General features: G+C 47.2%; 1 protein-coding gene across 1 annotated transcript; it reads right to left on the bottom strand.

Moving 5' to 3' along the window:
• Window positions 1–15,755: 15,755 nt before the first annotated feature.
• On the bottom strand, window positions 15,756–16,763 carry LOC100660230 (melanoma-associated antigen B2-like). The gene has a single exon (XM_003420203.3). It carries the CDS (start codon window positions 16,761–16,763, stop codon window positions 15,756–15,758), a length of 1,008 nt encoding a protein of 335 aa, XP_003420251.1.
• Window positions 16,764–19,067: the final 2,304 nt, after the last annotated feature.

The following is a 19,067-nucleotide window of genomic DNA, read 5'->3' as shown; positions in this document are numbered from 1 at the left end:
AAGGCTTGGACAACAGGGAGGGTAATCAGTGTGGCCGTTTATGCACAGGTGGAAAAAATGCACCAGAGAGATTTCATGATATTTGAGCATATTTACTGTGAAGGGAAAGTTGCTGATGAAGAAAGCAACATAAATTTCTGAAAGGATAGACAAATTCACAGGACAAAGAATTTTCAGGAGCCAGAGGGTTCCTGGACATCTATCCCTCTGAAACTAAAAGGAGAGATGAAGTGATGGGTGTAAGGGGGCAGTTCACAACCTTACCTATTTACTGCTGCGTTGATTCCAACTCATAGAGACCCCTCGTGTGCCGAGAACAACTGTGCTCCACAGGGTTTCCAATGGCTGTTTTTTTTCAGACATGGATTGCCAGGCCTTTCTCCTGAGGTGCCTCTGGTTGGACTGGAACCTCCAACCTTTTGATTAGCAGCCCAATGTAAAGTGTTAACCATTTGCACCACCCAGGGACTCCCAGTTCACAACAACATCCTTTATGAAGTGAAGTCTGATTTCTTGGTCATCTTGCTACTTTCCTTTTAGCTTCTGTCTATTCTTTTGGGTGCTCCCTAAGACATCTATCTTAGGCCCCATGCCACCAGAGATGCAAACATCTCCTCCGGGATTGTATTATTTTAGAAGACTCCAAGCCTGGAAAGCATTTTAAAATACATTCAGCGTAACAGGCACTAGAGGAGGTATTTTTTGAGTAAGCCACCTTGCTGATTCTCCACAAATTCTAAATCATCCCAGTTTGACCCTGAGGTCTATCCAAAATCAAACCCAACCTCTTTCTGTCCAGTTGATAACTACTCATGGCAGCCCCATGTGTGTCAGGGTAGGCGTGTGCTCCACAGGATTTTCAAGGGCTGATTTTTTTGGAAGTAGACAGCCAGGCCTTTCTTCTGAGGCACCTCTCGGTTGACTCGAACCACCAAAACTTTTCTCCTAATGAATAAACTGCTCGTTGGGTTGACATCATGTTGAGATAGGCTTAGATTCAATTACCTTTTCCCAGTGTTCATTTTTGAAAAGATAGTTATAACAAAAAAAAATCATTCATTTTAATAATATCTTTGAAAATTTTGTTGAATTTCAAAGGATATTACTTTCAGTTTAGGTTTCACATTTATTTCGAAAAAGTAATGCATGCACATGATACAAATATTTATTTGTATTTAAAAAGTTTTTTAAAGAATCAAAAACTCTTTAAATGGAAAGAATATCCTCTTATTCTACGGTAACTACTGTTAAGAGTTTTTGTATCCTGCTGGTGACTTTGGTGAGGGTAAGAAAGTACACAATACTGGGGAAGCCAGCACAACTTATCCAAGGTAAGGTAGAAGTTCCAGCCAAGACATCCCCCCCACCCTGCCGCGGTCCCCGCCCCCCTCGCAGCCGGCCAAGCCACAGCTTCTAAACGCAGTTTGGCCCGACCAGCTGCGGCCCTAACCACAGTTTGAATTTGGTGCCAGAATCCTGTGCGAGCGCGAACCAAGATTTTGGCACATGCGCAGGACCTGAGGAGCTGTGTCCTCACTCTGTCCTTGGACCTGAACATCACTGACATGATTCAACACCCGGAACTCCAAATGTGGACATGCGAGGGCTAAGGGCAGAGAGTTCAGGGCACCAAATCCAACCCCCAGACGCCATTGGAAATAAAAAGCTCCCCAACCCCCTCAGACAACAAGGAACTGGCTTTATGGTTGCTAGATCCTGCATTGCTCCTTGTCTATGCAGACAATAAATTTGCACTTTCTGTTTCCCTTGCAACTGGTCATGTGGCGTCCATCCTATTTCGATCGGCTAATAGGAATGGACAAGAACCCTCGTTTGGTTAAAAGGTCATGGAAGCTCCATAGACACATCCAAAGTCCACAAGGGACCAAATTACTGAGCTGAGGGCTATGGGGCCGTGGTATTGGGGAACATCTAGCTCAATTGGCATAACATACTTTATAAAGAACATGTTCTACATTCTACTATAGTGAGTAGTGTCTGGGGTCTTAAAAATTGTGAGTGGCCAAGATCCTCCACTGCTCCCAACCCATCTGGAACAAGGGGAAATGAAGAAAACCGAAGGCACAAGGGAAAGATTAGTCCAAAGTACTAATCGACCACAAGTACCACAGCCTCTATCAGACGGAGTCCAGCACAACTAGATGGACCCTGGCTACCACCACTGACTGCTCTGACATGGATCACAATAGAGGGTCCCGGACAGAGATGGAGAAAAATGTAGAACAAAATTCTAACTCACACACACACACAAAAAAAAGACCAGACTTAGTTTCTGACGGAGACTGGAGAAACCCCGAGAGTATGGCCCCCGGACACCCTTACATCTCAGTGCTTAAGCCACTCATGAGGTCCAGCCAAAGATTAGGCAGGCCCATAAAACAAAACGAGTCTAAATGGGCACGAGGACAGGAAGGCAGGAGACGACAGGAAAGCTGGTAATAGGGAAACCAAGGTCGAAAAGGGGAAAGTGTTAACATATCGTGGGGTTGGCAACCAATGTCGCAAAACAATATGGGTATTAACTGTTTAATAAGAAACTTGTTTGCTCTGTAAAGCTTCATCTAAAATACAATTAAAAAAAAATCAGTTTCCCCATCGAGGAGGACAGATACTAATGAACAAGTTAGTAAGTAAAGTGCAAGTGGCAAGGAACTGGACTCAGATGAAAGACTTTTTATTTTGGATCATAGTAAAAGAGTAGCTAGACAGACCCTTAAAGATAAAGAAAGGACATTTGTATTCTCTTCATTGACTCAGAGTTTACTGTCTAATTGAGGTAAGACTCAATTCCTAGATTTCTTTATATCTGCTCTTTAACTGAAGTATAATGGTTCAGAGCACAAGCACTGGAGAAAGATCTGAATTCCTTCACTGTGGCTTAAAGCAAATATCTTATCGTTCTCTCAACCTCCATTTCTGCATCTATAAAATGAGGTCAATAATGAAATTCGTTTATGAACTAATGTATGCTAAAAGATTAACATGGTCGATGGTACACAGAAAAGTCAGGAAATCTCAGCTCTCAACATTTTCTTTGTTCCATAAAGATAGTTCCCTGTCTGTTATTGCTCCCTATTCTATACATTATTGGTTAGCACAGTGCCTATCACATAGTATGCTTGTATAATTATGTGTTCGATAAGTATTTGATAGGAAGTATACGATTTGGCAATGAATGGAAGAAAATAATTAAAGCCTTAGCTGGAAAGGTTATATAGTTAAGTAAAGATTTATGTCATATAACAAACCATGCCAAAATTTAGTGGCTCAAAACAACAGCCATTAATTTGTTCATGAGTCTGTGGTTTCAGTTGGGATGGCACACCTCTGCACCATGTAGTGTTGTCTGGGTTCACTCCTGAGTTTGTGGTCAGCTGATGGTCCACGGCCTCACTCACATGGCTCTTGCTTGGCTGCCTGTCTTTCTGTTGGCAGGGGCAAAGGAGGTATCTAGGCCATTTAGCTCTCACCATCCTGCAGGCTACCCAGCGTTTGTTCACATGGTGGCGGTCCCAAGTTATCTCTTTTCAAGTCTCTACTTGTGTCATGTTTGCTATTATGCCATTAAACAAAGCAGACACTATGCCCAAGCCCAGGGTCAGTATTGGAAGAGACTTCCCAAGGCTGGGACAACAGGGAGGGTAATCAGTGTGGCCATTTATGCACAGGTGAAAAAAATGCACCAGATAGATCTCAGGATATTTGAGCATATTTACTACAAAGGGAAAGCTGCTGATAAAGAAAGCAACATAAACTTCTGAAAGGAAAGACGAGTTCATAAGACCAAGATATTTCAGAAGCCAGAAAGGTTCCTGCATGACTCTTCCTCTGAAACTAAAAGGAGAGATGAAGTGATGGGATGTGGCCCTTAACAGAAACTAAGGCAGTTCACAACCTTAGCAGTTACTGTTGAGTTGATTCCTACTCATGGAGACCCCTTGTGTGCCAGGGAACAACTGTGCTCCACAGGGTTCCCAATGGCTGATTTTTCAGATGTGGCTGAGAGGGTGTGCACCCCTGCAGCAGAGAGATGCCTCCTTGGCTTTAACAAAGGCCGCCTTTACAGGATTCTTGGAGGGCACTTCTCTAGGACCCCACAAGGCTCCTACTGTCCTGGTCAGGACCCTGTAGAGGAAATTAGAGGAAGGATTAGGCTGTAGATTGCCAGTCCTGCTTGGGGTTCAATGTGGTGACAGCAGGAGCTGACACTAAGGACTCTGTACTGGGTTATTTGGGGTTCTTCCAAGTTCACACTTAGGGCCATCATTTCACCGGCTGGCAGGGCCAGGGCCACTCCCCTCTGCTACTCTGAACTTGACACCTCAAATCCCTGTGGAACCCACAAGGAGGAACCGAAGGAATAGCTCAGCCACCACTCCTGGCAGGGTGTCTCGGTGATGACAGCACAGTAGGGCCCGTTCTTTCTGGGGTTCCTTAGAGGCCTCAGTCCTCCACCAGGGTCCTCACCTTGGGTGGCCAGATCCCTCACCTCCTTGAGATGCCCTGGAAGAAGTAACTGCAACTCACTAAGTCAACATGTCAGGTCCCCAGGTTTGAAAGCAGGGGTGGGGCTTTATGGTTCCCCTTATTTCTGGGAGGAGTCATCTCATCTTAACTCGGTGTCCTCACCTTGATTCCTCTTAGGGACCCAGTCTCCTGCCTCTGCTGAGTAGGCCTCCCCATTAGCCCAAGGACGTCATGGCATTGAGATAACCCACCTTCAGGAGAAAACAAGGTGGCACCTCAGTGTGATATCTCTGACTTTGGCATCCCAGGTCCAATAGTAGAGAGGGGACATTGTACAGCCTCCTCTCTTCTTGTTTGGTAGGGGGTTAATTTCATCTTTCCTCTTGAAGGATTTTTATTTACCTTGATGTCCACCAAGTTCTGGGATTCCTCTCCCTGCTGACTTGGGGCTTGAACATAGGCCCTCATTTCCCTGAGACCCTCCAGGTGGCAGTCAAGGGTCACCTGAGCTTTTTGGATATGTCCTTTGCTCCCAGGGCTCATGGCATTAGCAGAGTTCAGTGTAGCCCTCCCCATTTTTGGACGATTGGTCCCCAGTACCTCAGTAATGTCTTTAACTTGACTCTGCACCATTCCTGTGACTCCACCCTCTGCTGACCTGACGCCACACCTCTCAGACCAAAGACCTCCTGAGACCTCAAAGTTGGAAGTCAGAGTGACCCACATCCTTTGCAGGCTGTTTTGGGAATCCTAGGCCTGGCCAGGGTGGCAGAGTCACCTGCCCGCAGAGTTCTCAGTTGGTGACCCCTTCAATCCTCACTCAGGTTCTGACCTTGCTTCTGGGTAAGACCTGGTATTTCTTCCTCCACTAACATGGTTCCACCTGAAGGCAGGGCTGGGATTCATGGCTCAGACTAATGCCCTCACCTCCCCAGAGGGTAGTCAGGGTGCTACACTTCAGGCTACCCCTGCCCAGGGGCTCCCAGAGCTGACAGCAAGGTTGAGCTATGGGCCGCCCCTGTTTTAAATGGAAGCCTCCTCAATAGTACCAAGGGTCCTCGCCTGGCCTGCAGTTACAGTCTAGGTCTCCTCCTTCTTTGGAACCATGGTGCTTTCTTCTGGCCAAGGGTATAGGGGGGCCTCCGAGGGCCAAGGCCATTGCCGGGGGGGTCTTTGAGGGCCAACAGCAGGGGCCTTGCTCTTAGGACTCTGCTTTTCTGGGGTTAATTGGTCAGCATAGTCCACATTCAGGGTCCTCACCTTGACTCCTAATCAGTCCTCAGACTCTACCCTCCTCTGCTGAGGAAAGCTCACAGCCCCCCAAACCAGAATCTACACCTTCCCAGCACTTCATAGATGGAAGTCGGAACATATCACATCTGTACAATGCTGTAGGGAGGGCCTCCAAGATTCAAGACATTTGCGGTGGGGGCCGGGGGCCCCAAGGGTTGACAGCAAGTTCAGGATCCTTTGGACTCTAGTGTTCTGGAGTGAGTGGTCCCTTAGTGCTCACGCAGGATTCCCACCTTGATAAGTATCAGAGCCTAGGAGTCCTGTGTATGAAGACCTGAGTACAGGCTCAGAACAAGATTCTCACCACGCTGAGACCCTAGAGGGACAGGTCAGGTTGTGCCTCACGACACAGATTCCAGAGGTCTCACAGGATTGCAGGCTGTTTCACGACTCCTGGGGTTCCTTTTTAGGTGGTATGTGGTCCCATAAACACTCAGGGTCCACACCTAGCTTCAGTTAGGGACAAGACTCCTCCATCTGCAAAACTGGGGCCCCCCCTTTAGACCCGACCCTTCCTCCCTTAGACCACTCAGGAAGAAACGATGGGCACCTCTGGCAGAGAGCTCTCCCAGAGGCTTCGCAGAACTAAGAACAGAGGCAATGCTCTCTTCTGCTCCTTCTGTTGATGGGGTTCCCACTCATAACACTCAGGGTCCTCACCTTGGCTCCTTTGAGGGCCTGAGTCTCCTTCCTCTATGGACCTGGGGTATGCCCACAAGACCTGATGCCCTCCAGGCAGAATTGAGGAGACTCCTCATCCTGACAACTCTGTCCTGGGCCTCCCAGGGCTGACAGAGGGGGCATTTTGTGTGAACTCCTCCATCCAGCTTGGGTGGTTCCCTCCTTCCTCTTTCACAGTCTTCATCTTGAACCTGATGAGTCCTGATACCCACGCCCTGCTGACTCCAAGGCTGCTCCCCTCATATCAAGGTCTTCACTGCCCTGGGACCTCTGTTTTGGGCGTCAGGATGAGTCATATCCAGCCAGGACTTTCTAAGATCTCTCAGGGCCAACTGCAACTCCAGGACACTAGGGGACGTCACTCTTCTCAAGGGCTTGCCCGTCATCTTCATTCAGGATCATCACGTAGATATCTGTCAGAGGCTGAGTGTCCTTCCTTTACTGACTTAGAGGGTGTCCTTAGGCCAACGTCTAAGGTCCCTGAGAAACCAGAAGAATAAGTGAGGGCACTACCTGGAGCTCTCTAAGTCTCACAGCAAGCCCTGCAGTTCTTCGAGTAATCCCTAAATTCTGATGTGTTTCTCCTCTCTGTTTTCATTCACTGGGGTCTTCTTCTTGGCTCCTCTTTGATTAAAGGCTTCCTGAGAAATGCCACACCCTTGCAAACTCGAGCAAATTTGCTATTGGAAATCTTGCAGAGATTGGTTCCCTGCCCAAGAGTGAGGAGTGGCATGAATGGGGAAGCTGCAGCCAAAGACAAGAAGCCCAACACAGGTGGTGGACTGTCAGAAAACCAGGCTGATCTCATCCTTCTCTCCCTCAGCCACACACAGAGGCTCAGGTAACATTGGTTCTGTTAGATCTACCTTCTACAGGCAGGGGCTCTCCAGGATGATTTTCTGAGCCCCAGATCTTTTCAGGTTATCTGGCCTTGTATATGTCAGTGATTGTATTGTCACTGAATATTATCTTTTCCTTTTCCTTATTCATACGTCTCACTTATTTTAGTATCCACATAGCTCTGGCTATACAGTCCAACTCAATGCTCTGGGCACAGCATTATTCATTTTCTTACCTGGCAAACATTGTAGCAGAGAGAAGAACAGTGAAATAAGAGACACAGGGTGAGCCTCTGGCTGGGAGGAGTGGTGGAACAGTGTGGGCTCCAGATGGATTCAAACCAGGGGTCTAGTCTAGCATGTACTAGACTTACAAACTCAAACACATTACCAAACACTCTGAGCTCCAGGTTCTTCTTCTGGGAAGGGGGGTTGATAAGCCCTGTCTTCTAGGGAGGGTGCATTGTGTGCAAGGCATGAGAGAAGCACCTGGCAAAGTGACTGCACATATTGGGTCATTAAGGAATGGCACTGATTACTAGGATTACTTTGACACCACAAAATACCACCTACCCACCTGAGAATTTTTTGTTTTGTTTTCTCCAGGGTTTGTAAGAATATGCAGCACTCTATCACAAAGAAAACCAAATGAGAAGAAATACTACTTAGAAAGAAGAACTAAGTAATATTTTTCAATAACTTCTTGCCGTCAAGTCAATTCCAACCAAATGCAACCCCATGTACAACTGCCCTATAGGGTTTCCTTGGCTATAAAAGCCTTACTTTATCTGATTTTAGAACCTATTATACCGCCACAGTAGTCAAAACAACCTGGTACTGGTACAACAATGGATACATTGACCAGTGGAACAGAATTGAGAATCCAGACATAAATCTATCCACATGAGCAGCTGATATTTGACAAAGGCCCCAAAAGAGTTAAATGGGGGAAAAGACAGTCTTTTTAACAAATGGTGCTGGCATAACTGGATATCCACCTGCAAAAAAAATGAAACAAGACCCATACCTCACTCCATGCACAGAAACTAACTCAAAATGGATCAAAGACCTAAACATAAAATCTAAAACGATAAAGATAATGGAAGAAAAAATAGGAATAACGTTAGGAACCCTAATACATGGCATAAACAGTATAGAAAACATTATAAAGAACGTAGAAGAAAAACTAGATAACTGGGAGCTCCTAAAAATCAAACACTTTTGCTCATCCAAAGACTTTACCAAAAGAATGAAAAGACTACCTACAGACTTGGAAAATGTTTTTAGCTATGACATTTCCAATCAGAGCCTTATCTCTAAAATCTACATGATACTACAAAACCTCAACTACAAAAAGACAAATAACCCAGTTAAAAAATGGGCAAAAGATATGAATAGACACTTCACTAAAGAAGACATTCAGGTAGCTAACAGATATATGAGGAAATGTTCCCGATCATTAGCCATTAGAGAAACGCAGATCAAAACTACAATGAGATTTCATCTCACTCCAATAAGGCTGGCATTAATCCAAAAAACACAAAATAATAAATGTTGAAGAGGCTGTGGAGAGATTGCAACACTTATACACTGCTGGGGGGAATGTCAAATGGTACAACGACTTTGGAAACCGATTTGGCGCTTCCTTAAAAAGATAGAAATAGAAGTACCATAGGATCCAGCAATCCCACTCCTTGGAGTATATCCTAGAGCAATAAGAGCCTTTACACGAACAGATATATGCACACCCATGTTTATTGCAGCACTGTTTACAATAGCAAAAAGATGGAAGCAACCAAGGTGCCCATCAATGGATGAATGGTTAAATAAACTATGGTATATTCACACAATGAAATACTACACATCGATAAAGAACAGTGAGGAATCTGTGAAACATTTCATAACATGGAGGAACCTGGAAGGCATTATGCTGAGTGAAATTCTTCGGTTGCAAAAGGACAAATATTGTATAAGACCGCTATTATAAGAACTTGAGAAATAGTTTAAACTGAGAAGAAAACATTCTTTGATGTTTACAAGAGGGGGGAGGGAGGGTGGGTGGGAGAGGGGCATTCACTAATTAGATAATAGATAAGAACTACTTTAGGTGAAGGGAAAGACAGCACACAATACAGGGGAGGTCAGCACAATTGGACTAAACCAAAAGCAAAGACATTTCCTGAATAAACTGAATGCTTTGAAGGCCATTGTAGCAGGGGCAGGGGTCTGGGGACCATGATTTCAGGGGACATCTAAGTCAATTGGCATAATAAAATCTATTAACAAGACATTCTGCATCCCACTTTGAAGAGTGGCGTCTGGGGTCTTAAACGCTAGCAAGCAGCCATCTAAGGTGCATCAGTTGGTGTCAACCCACCTGGATCAAAGGAGAATGAAGAACACCAAGGATACAAGGCAATTATGAGCCCAAGAGACAGAAAGGGCCACATGAACCAGAGACTACATCATCCTGAGACCAGAAGAACTAGATGGTGCCCAGCTACAACCGATGAATGCCCTGACAGGGAACACAACACAGAACCCCTGAGGGAGCAGGAGAGAAGTGGGATGCAGACCCCAAATTCTCATCAGACCAGACTTAATGGTCTGACTGAGACTAGAAGGACCCTGGTGGTCATGGCCCTCAGACCTACTGTTGCCCCAGGACAGGAACCATTCTCGAAGCCAACTCTTCAGACATGGATTGGACTGGACAATGGATTGGAGAGGGATGCTGGTAAGGAATGAGCTTCTTGGATCAGTTGGACACCTGAGAGTATGTTGGCATCTCCTGCCTGGAGGGGAGATGAGAGGGTGGAGGGGGTTAGAAGCTGGCAAAAAGGACATGAAAAGAGAGAGTGGAGGGAGAGAGCAGGCTGTCTCATAAGGGGGAGAGTAATTGGGAGTGTGTAGCAAGGTGTATATGGGTTTTTGTGTGAGAGACTGACTTGATTTGTAAACTTTCACTTAAAGCACAATAAAAATTATTAAAAAAAAGAAGCTAGTATGCTATGTAAGCCTTCATCTGACGTACAATAAAAAAATTAAATAATAAAAATTTAGTTTCCTGATAGAGGAGGACAGATAATAATGGACAAGATATGAAGAAACATGTAAGTGCCAAGGACCTGGACTCAGGTTAAAGACTTTTCATTTTGGATCATAGTCAAAGGTAGCTAGACAGGCCCTTAAAGATCAAGAAAGGAGACTTGCATTCTCTTCAGTGATGCAGAAGTTACCTTCAGAGAGAAGAATAAATTCCTAGGTTTCTTTATATCTGTTTTTCTGTATAATGGTTCAGAGCACGAGCGCTGAAGAAAGATCTGAATTCCACCACTTACTGTGACTTAAAGCAAATAACGTTCTCTGAACTTGTATTTCCGAATCTGTAAAATGGGGTCAATAATAGGTTGGTGTATGAACTAATGTATGCTAAAAGATTAACGTGGTAGATGGTATCTAGAAAACACCCAATAAATTTTAGCTATGATTATTCTCTTTGTTCTATAAGGATAGTTCCCCCATGTCTATTACTGCTTATAGCTCTCATGATATTTTAACATATTCACTGCAAAGGGAAAGTTGCTGATGATCAAAGCAAGATAAACTTCTGAAAGGAAAGATGAGTTCAAAGGACCAAGAATTTTCAGGAGCCAGAAGGGTTACTGGACGTCTCTTCCTCTGAAACTCAAAGGAGAGATGAAGTGAAGGGTATAAGAGGGGGATGTGGCCCTGAATAGAAACTAAAGCAGTTCACAACCTCACCAGTTATTGTTGCATTGATTCCAACTCATGGCAACCCCATGTGTGCCAAGAACAACTGTGCTCCATGGGCTTTCAATGACTGATTTTTCAGAACTGGATTGCCAGGCCTTTCTTCTGAGGTGCCTCTGTTTGGACTGGAACATCCACCCTTTGGATTGGCAGCCCAATATAAAGTGTTCCCTCATTCCTTATTCAGGGTCCTCACCTTGACACTTGACCTGTCATGGGACTCCATGCTCTGTTGACCTGAGGCTGCTCCCCTCAGATGAAGGTTCCCGCTGACTTGGGTCCCCAAAGCTACATCCAGACAAGGCTGTTCTGGAGCTGCAAGGACTGATAGCCAGGGTGGAACTCTATGGGACCCCACTGTTCTGGCTGGGGCCTTCCATCATCCTCAGTCAGGACCATCACCTTGATGTCTATCAGAGGCTGAGACTCCTGCATCTACTGACTTAAGGTGCCCTTCTTAGGCCAAGGCTTTCAAGTCCCTTAGAACTCTCAAAGATAAGTGATGGGATGCTCAGCCTGACTGTCCTGCCTGGGGCTTTCTAGGTCAGAGCACTTGGTATGAATTGAAACATTTCCCCCCCAAATTCTGTGTGTCAGTTGCCTGGGCCATGATTCCCAGTATTGTGTGGTTGCCCTCCATTTTGTGATTGTAATTTTAACGAGTTTTGGGTGGGACTGTAACACCCTTACCCAGGTAACAGCCCTGATCCAATGTAGAGGGAGTTTCCTTGGGTTGTGGCCTACACCACCTTTTACCTCTCAAGAGATAAAATGGAAGGGGAAGCAAACAGAGAGGGGAGACCTCATAGCACCAAGAACACAGTGGTGGGAGCAGATTGTGTCCTTTGGACCTGGGGTCCCTACACGGAGAAGCTCCTAGTCCTGGGGAAGATTGATGAGAAGGCTGACAGAGGAGGAAAGCCTTCTCCTGGAGCTGACACCCTGAATATGGACTTTTAGCCTACTTTGCTGTGAAGAAATGAATTTCTCTTTGTTGAAGCCATCCACTTGTGGTATTTCTGTTATAGCAACGCTAGATGACTAAGTCAGAGCAGGTGTCAGTCAGTCTCTGGGTGACTCCTAAACTCTAGTGTGTTGGTTTCCCCAGTCTTCCTACATGGGGGTCTCTATTTTGGCTCCTGAATCTTGGATTTAATCAAAGAATGGGTGCCTGTCCCAGGAGTGATGTGTGATGAGGAAGCTGCAGCACAAGGCAGGAGGCCCAGGACAGGTGGTCTATGCTGTCAGAGAAAAAAAAATCTCAGCTATCCCTTCTTTTCATCAGCGACATGTAGGGTGTCATGTAATTTGTGCTCTAATAGATATATTTTCTCCAGGCAGGGGCTCCCCAGGATGATTTTGTGAGCCCCTCATCTTCTAAGGTCATCTGGCATTGCATGTATAGATGTCGCCAGATATTATCCTTCTTTTCCTTATTACTGTTGTTCTTGTTAGGTGCTGTCCAGTCGGTTTCTACTCACAGTGACCCCTGTGACAGAGCAGAACTGCCCCACGGGCTGTAATCTGTATGAGGGCAGATCACCAGGTCCTTGTCCTGTGGAGCTGCTGGATGGGTTTGAACTGCCAGCCTTTTGGTTAGCGGCTGAGTGCTTAACCACTGCTCCACCCGGGCTTTCTCCTTATCGTTACCTCTCATTTACTCTTACAACTCCGCCTGTGTAGTCCAAGCCAGTGCTTTGGGCACAAAGTGATTGTTATTCTTGCCTCAGATACATTTTGGAGCAGTGAGAAGAAAAGTGAATTTAGAGACAAGTCAGTCTTTATCTTGGACGAGTAAAACCATGTGGGCTCCAGAAAAATTCGAACTAGCGGTCTAGTCCAGCCTGGTCGTGTACTAGAGGTATGCACTCGCCCACATCACCAAACTCTCAGAGTTCCACGTTCTTCGTCTGTGAAGTCGGTTTGATAAGCCCTGTCTTCTAGGGCCGGTGCATTCTGTGAAATGCATGTAACGCACCTGGCAAAGTTCCTGGCAAATATTGGGTCTTTAAATAATATCAGATATTACTTTGACACCACACAGTACCACCCTACTCTGTGAGAATGTTTTGTTTTGATTTCTCCACGAGAAGTCAGAGAATATACAGTGTTCTAGGAAAAAAAAAAAAAAAAAACAAATCAGAAGAAATAATTGCTTAGAAAGAAAAACTAAATTATATTTTATATTCAGTTCTTGCCGTTGAGTTGATTTTGGCTCAGCGCGACTCCATGTGTTAGAGAGTAGAACTGCACCCGTGGGGTTTTCTTGGTGGGAGTCTTTACACAGACATATTGTTTGGCCTTTCTTCCGAGGTGCCGCTGGGTGGGTTCGCACTTCCAACCTTCAAGTTAGTAATCAAGGGCAAACCTTTTTGTCACCCATTAGGTAGTGTCTAACTTATCTAATGCTGCTCTAAGAGAAATGGCGCTAGTGGGTGGCTTTAACACACAAATTTATTTTCTCACAGTTTAGGAGGCTACATATCTGATTCGAGGGCACCTGCTCTGGGGGAAGGTTTTTTCTCTCTGTTGGCTCTGCGGGAAGGTTCTTGTCTTTGTTCAGCTTCTGTTCTTGGTTCCTTGGAGATCGCAGGTGGCGTGGTACCAATCTTCCCCTATCTGTGCTTCCTTGGTTCACTGCTTGCTCAATCTGCTCTTTTATATCTCCGTAGAGATTGAGTTAATAAAACCCCGCCAAAAAATAAAATAAAAGCCCCACAAAAACACTAAACGCACTGCCATTGATTTGATTCCCTCCCTATAGGACGAAGCAGAAATGCCCCATAGGTTTTCCAAAGCTGTAATCTCTATGGAGGAAGAGGGCCACACCTCTTTGCAGTGGAGCCACTGGTGGGTTCACTTAAGACAGGCCCTATACTAAGGCTGTAACATTAACATAACAAAGAAATCCAATGCCCAGATGGGATTATATCCACAGGAATAGGGTTAGGAATCACAACAACTATTTGGGGAGGGGGGCATTCAGTCCATATTAGGCAGTATGATATTTAATGTGCGTGTAGAGCAGGCTGCCTCAGTTTAATGCAACACAAAACTCCTAGAATTATTGTTAAGGTCCAACAACTCACCCTTCCAGCTGCACTTCCAGCTAAGTCACCCCAATTTTTATTCACATCACCACTGCCAAGAGTCTAGTCTATACCTGGGGTTTCCCAAATGACACTCAAGGTAACCTAATTCTAAAGTCCTTTCAATGGCATGGGCTCTGGCTCCCCCAGCTCAGCACAAAGGCTTCTAACAGTGGCTTCCTGACACGAAGGAGTAGCTCCCTATTTCTCAGGAACTCCGTGGACACACTGTGCGACCCATACCCAGTCAGTGCATGTGTTAAAGTGCACGGGGACAAGAATACAGAGCACCTTCCGGTCCTGACCCAGGAGGGAATTCCTCTCTGCTTTGTCCACAAACCCAGAGTAACTGGGAAGAGCTGGTTTCCATTCCAGGCTCTGCCTCTTCATGCTGGGGCATCATGGGAGTCTCTGGCCCTGCTCACCCCCCACCACACCCTCATCTGGACTCCCCCTACCTCACCCAACCCACTTTACCCACCCCCTACCCTTGTCCACCCCATGCAGCCTAATGTGAAAATCCACTCCCCACCACTATCCCCCACCCCCACCATGAGAGATCAAAGTGTCCCAAAGCCCCAAACTGACCTCCCTCAGGGCATTTATACCAGAATTTATTATTTATATTATACCAGAGGGCTCCCTGAATTGCACACTCCTTTTGTGCTTTTTTTTTTTTTTTTGTGCTAGTCCTTAGGTCTTGGAGAGTATCTCTACAACCTCATTTCACAGCTGCTCTTAGACTTTAAACTCTATGCACAGGGGCTGCGATGTCTTTGTCTAAAGGTCCCCAGTACTAGGGTGAAGCTTTCCAAAGAGCCAAACCAAAAAACCAAACCCAGGCCGTCGAGTCGATTTCGACTCACAGGGACCCTATAGGACAGAGTAGAACTGCCCAATAGAGTTTCCTTGGAGTGCCTGGTGGATTTGAAGGGCCAGCCCTTTGGTTAGCAGCTGTAGCACTTAACCACTACGCCACCAGGGTTCCAAAGAGCAGACGCTCAGTTACTCTTTAGGGAAAAAAAGAAAGAGTGAACAAGAGGTGGAAATCATCACAATTTATTTTCTCCCATATCTTTGAATAAGCTAAACGAATCCAGGCACATGTATATTTTACTTTTACCAAAAGGAATAAGGGAAACCAGGAGTTGACGAACTTTTACATATTTCTACCTCTACCTTGTGAACCCAACTGTTCTTTGCAGACTCTTTAACATTTCCAAGGTTATCCCTATTCTGATGCCATGTTAACTAGCTCTAGATCACGAAAAAAGACTCAAGGATTTTCAATTTGTTTTAACAATACAAAACTCTCACTCCTAAATCAAGCAACAAAACAGCAATAAATGCATGAGTATGAATTTAGATTCTGAATCTTAATAAACCTTCAATTAAAAAGAACATTTGAAAAATGCAAAAAAAACGAGCTAAATGTATAAGTCACTCAAGTATAACAAGAACACAAGAAGACATACATGTACTGCCTCCAGCCCCCCTTGCCTCCACTCATTAGAAGGTTAACAGCCATTTTCAACAACAAAGTGAAGAATCTCCAACAGACTTCACTAGAGGTGGGAGGACATGCTGGACTTCACCCTGAAAGGGGCCCTTGCCCTGGCATTAGGACTGGCCTCGGTGCATTTTCTGCCTGCGGCCCTCTCTTCGTAAATCTCCAAATTTCTTCATACACGGCTTGGAAGGCACCGGGGTCAGTAGCACTGATCTTGGCCAAAAACTCCAGGACTTTTTTCTTGTTGCCTTCAGTGTGGGCTCTGGGACCCCACAGGAATTCGTAGCGTGGAGGATCACTGTTGGGCACCTGCCGGTACTCCAGGTACTCTTCCTGCACCAAATCTTTGGTGATGAGCTTCCTGGGCTCCCCAAACATGAAGTGCCACTTCCCATCGTAGATCCCCAGCACATTCAGGAATGCCCACATCTCCTCCTCGGTGGCCCGGTCGCCATTCCTGTAGATCATGCCCAAGAGAGGCATCAGGAGCCCATTCTTGGGAAACCCCCTGCTACCAATAAAATTCTCTTCCTTGCTGATCTCCAATTGGCTGACAAGGGCATAGGATTCACCTTTGGAGTCGACTTCCTTCAGCTCAAGCCCAAAGACCACCTCCAGGTGCACAGAGGCTCTCCTCAGGATGTCAGGGAAGTGCTCCTTGTACCTTTTGTTGATGATCTTCATCATTTCTGCCTTCGTAATGGGCTCTTTCATTTTATACTTGTACAGCAAGAACTGCAACAACATGCTCACCCTCCGGGTTACGGGGTCTCTTTGAGGCCTCTCAGTGGGGGCTGGGGCCGCAGAGGAACTTGGACCTCCCTCATCTTGGCCCTCGGCCCCTCCAGCAGCTCTTGTGCCCGAAGCACCAGCAGCACCAGTGGTGATGGGCGGGATGCTCTGAGGCCCCTGGGGAATGCCAGCAGCAGGGGAGCTCGGGGGAGACCCCCCAAAAGGAGGAGAGGAAGAGGAAGGGGACCCTTCCTCCTCTGCTGCAATTGCCTGAGCACCATCGACACTGTGGGTGTCACCTTGGGTCTGGCGACGTTTCTCACGGGCACGGAGCTTACTCTTGTGACCACGAGGCATGACGACTCTGGTCAAGGATAGCAAGGAGGAGTGTAAGGAGGGCAGGTGATGTGGGCCCACTGGAGGACGGAAGCCGAGAGGCTGTGTGTCCCTGCAGCAGAGAGATGCCTCCTTGGCTTTAACAAAGGCCGCCTTTGCAGGATTCTAGGAGGCCACTGCTCTAGGACCCCACAAGGCTTCTACTGTCCTGCTCAGGACCCTGTAGAGGAAATTAGAGAAAGGATTAGGTTGTAGATTGTCAGCCATGCTTGGGGCTTATGGGGTTGACAGCAGGGCCTGGCACTAGGGACTCTGTACTGGGTTATTTGGGGTTCACTCTTAGGGCCATCATTTCACCTGCTGGCAGGGCCAGGGCACATCCCCTATGCTACTCTAACTTGACACCTCAAATCCCTCTGGGATTCACAAGCAGGAACTAAAGGAGCAGCTCAGCCACCACTCCTGGCAGGTTGTCTCACTGACGACAGCGCAGTGGAGCCCGTTCTGTCTGTGGCTCCTTGGAGGCCTCAGCCCTCCACCAGGTTCTCACCATGGCTGCCCCCTTTCACCAGGTCCCTCACCTCCGTGGGATGCCCTGGGAGTTGGTGAGTGCAACTCACTATGTCACCATACCCAGGTCCTCCAGGTCCAAAAGCAGGGCTGGGGCTCTGTGTTTCCCCCTCATTTCTGGGAGGAGTCTCCTCACCATAACTATGTATCCTCACCTTGACTCCAATTAGGGACCAAGTCTCCTGCCTCTGCTGAATAAGCCTCTCCATTAGTCCAAGGACTTCATGTCCCTGAGACCATGTGTCCCTAGGAACAAACCAGGGGGCACCTCAGCCCGACACCTCTGACTGTGGCTCCCCTGGGCCAACAGCAATGGGAGGCTTTGCTGTATCCTCCTCTCTTCTTGGGGGACGGGAGAAAAAACCCAGTGCCATCGAGTCAATTCCAACTCATAGCGACACTATATGACAGAGTAGAACGGCCCCATAGAGTTTCCAAGGAGCGCCTGGCGGATTCGAACTGCCAACCCTTTGGTTAGCAGCCGTAGCACTTAACCACTACGCCATCAGGGGAGGAGAGAAGAGGGGTTAATTCCCTAGTGCCTTCTAAAGGATTTTTACCTTAACTCCCACCAGTTTCTGGGATCCCTCTATCTCCTGACTTGGGGCTTAAACAAAGTCACTCATCTCCCTCAGACACTCTACGCAGGATTCTAGAGTCCCTGGAACTTGCCAGATTTGACCTGGGCTTCCAGGGCTAATGGTGTTGACAGAGCCCATGGCAATCCTCCCCATTTTGGATTGAGTGTTCCCAGTACCTCGGTCATGTCTTCCCTTCACTCTGCACCATTCCTGGGACCCCACCCGCTGTTGTCATGAGGCCACATCCCTCAAAAATCGCACCTTCCTGAAACCTCACAGTTGGAACTCAGAGTGACCCATATCTTTTGCAGGCTGTTTTGGGAATCCTAGGGCTGCCAGGGCAGCGGGGGTCACCTGACCCGCGAGTTCTCAATTGGTGACCCTTCATTCCTCACTCAGGCTTCTGAACTTGCTTCCAGGAAGGACCTGGGATTCCTCCCTCTAGTAACGGGAGTCCACCTGAATCCACGGGTGGGATTTCTGGCCCAGTCCAAGGCCCTCACCTCCCTAGAGGGAAGTCTGGGTGCTACACACCTGGCTACTCGTGCCCGGGGGCTCCCAGAGCTGAGAGTACGGTTGGGCTGTGGGTGGCCCCTCTTTTGCACAGAGGCCTCCTCTTTAGCACTAAGGGTCCTCGCCTCACCGCCAGTTAGGGTCTAGCTCTCCTCCCTCTTGAGAACTGGGCTGCTTCCTTGGACCAAGGCCTACCCGTCCCCGAGACTCTCTAGGCCAACGTCGGCCTGGTGGCCTTGTGGCTGGCGGTTGGGGGCGGGACATGGTGGTACCTCCTCTGTTACAGGTTCAGTGCTCCCCTTAGCTCACACTCAGGGTCCTCACCTGGACTCCTGTCCAGTCCTGAGACTCCACCCTCCTCTGATAATAAGCCGCGCCCCTCAGATCAGGGGCCGCAACTTTCCGGCACTTCCTGTGTGGAGACAGGACGCCAGGATGCGTCACATCCGGCCAAGGCTGGAGGGGGCCCTCTAAGGGCCAAGGCTATTGGGGGGCTTCCGAGGGCCGACAGCAAGGGCGGGACCCCTGAAACCCCACTGTACAGACTTGGGTGGTCCCTTTGTGCTCACTCATGGTCCTCACCTTGATACCTATCAGAGCCTAGGGATTCTGCCTTTACAAACCTGATTCACAGGGTGAGAACAAGAGTCAACCTTGCAGA

This window comes from Loxodonta africana, chromosome X (genome assembly GCF_030014295.1).
Source record: "Loxodonta africana isolate mLoxAfr1 chromosome X, mLoxAfr1.hap2, whole genome shotgun sequence".
NCBI lineage: Eukaryota > Metazoa > Chordata > Mammalia > Proboscidea > Elephantidae > Loxodonta > Loxodonta africana.
Note: the sequence above shows the minus strand (reverse complement) of the source record. Positions and strands in the feature narration are given on the sequence as shown.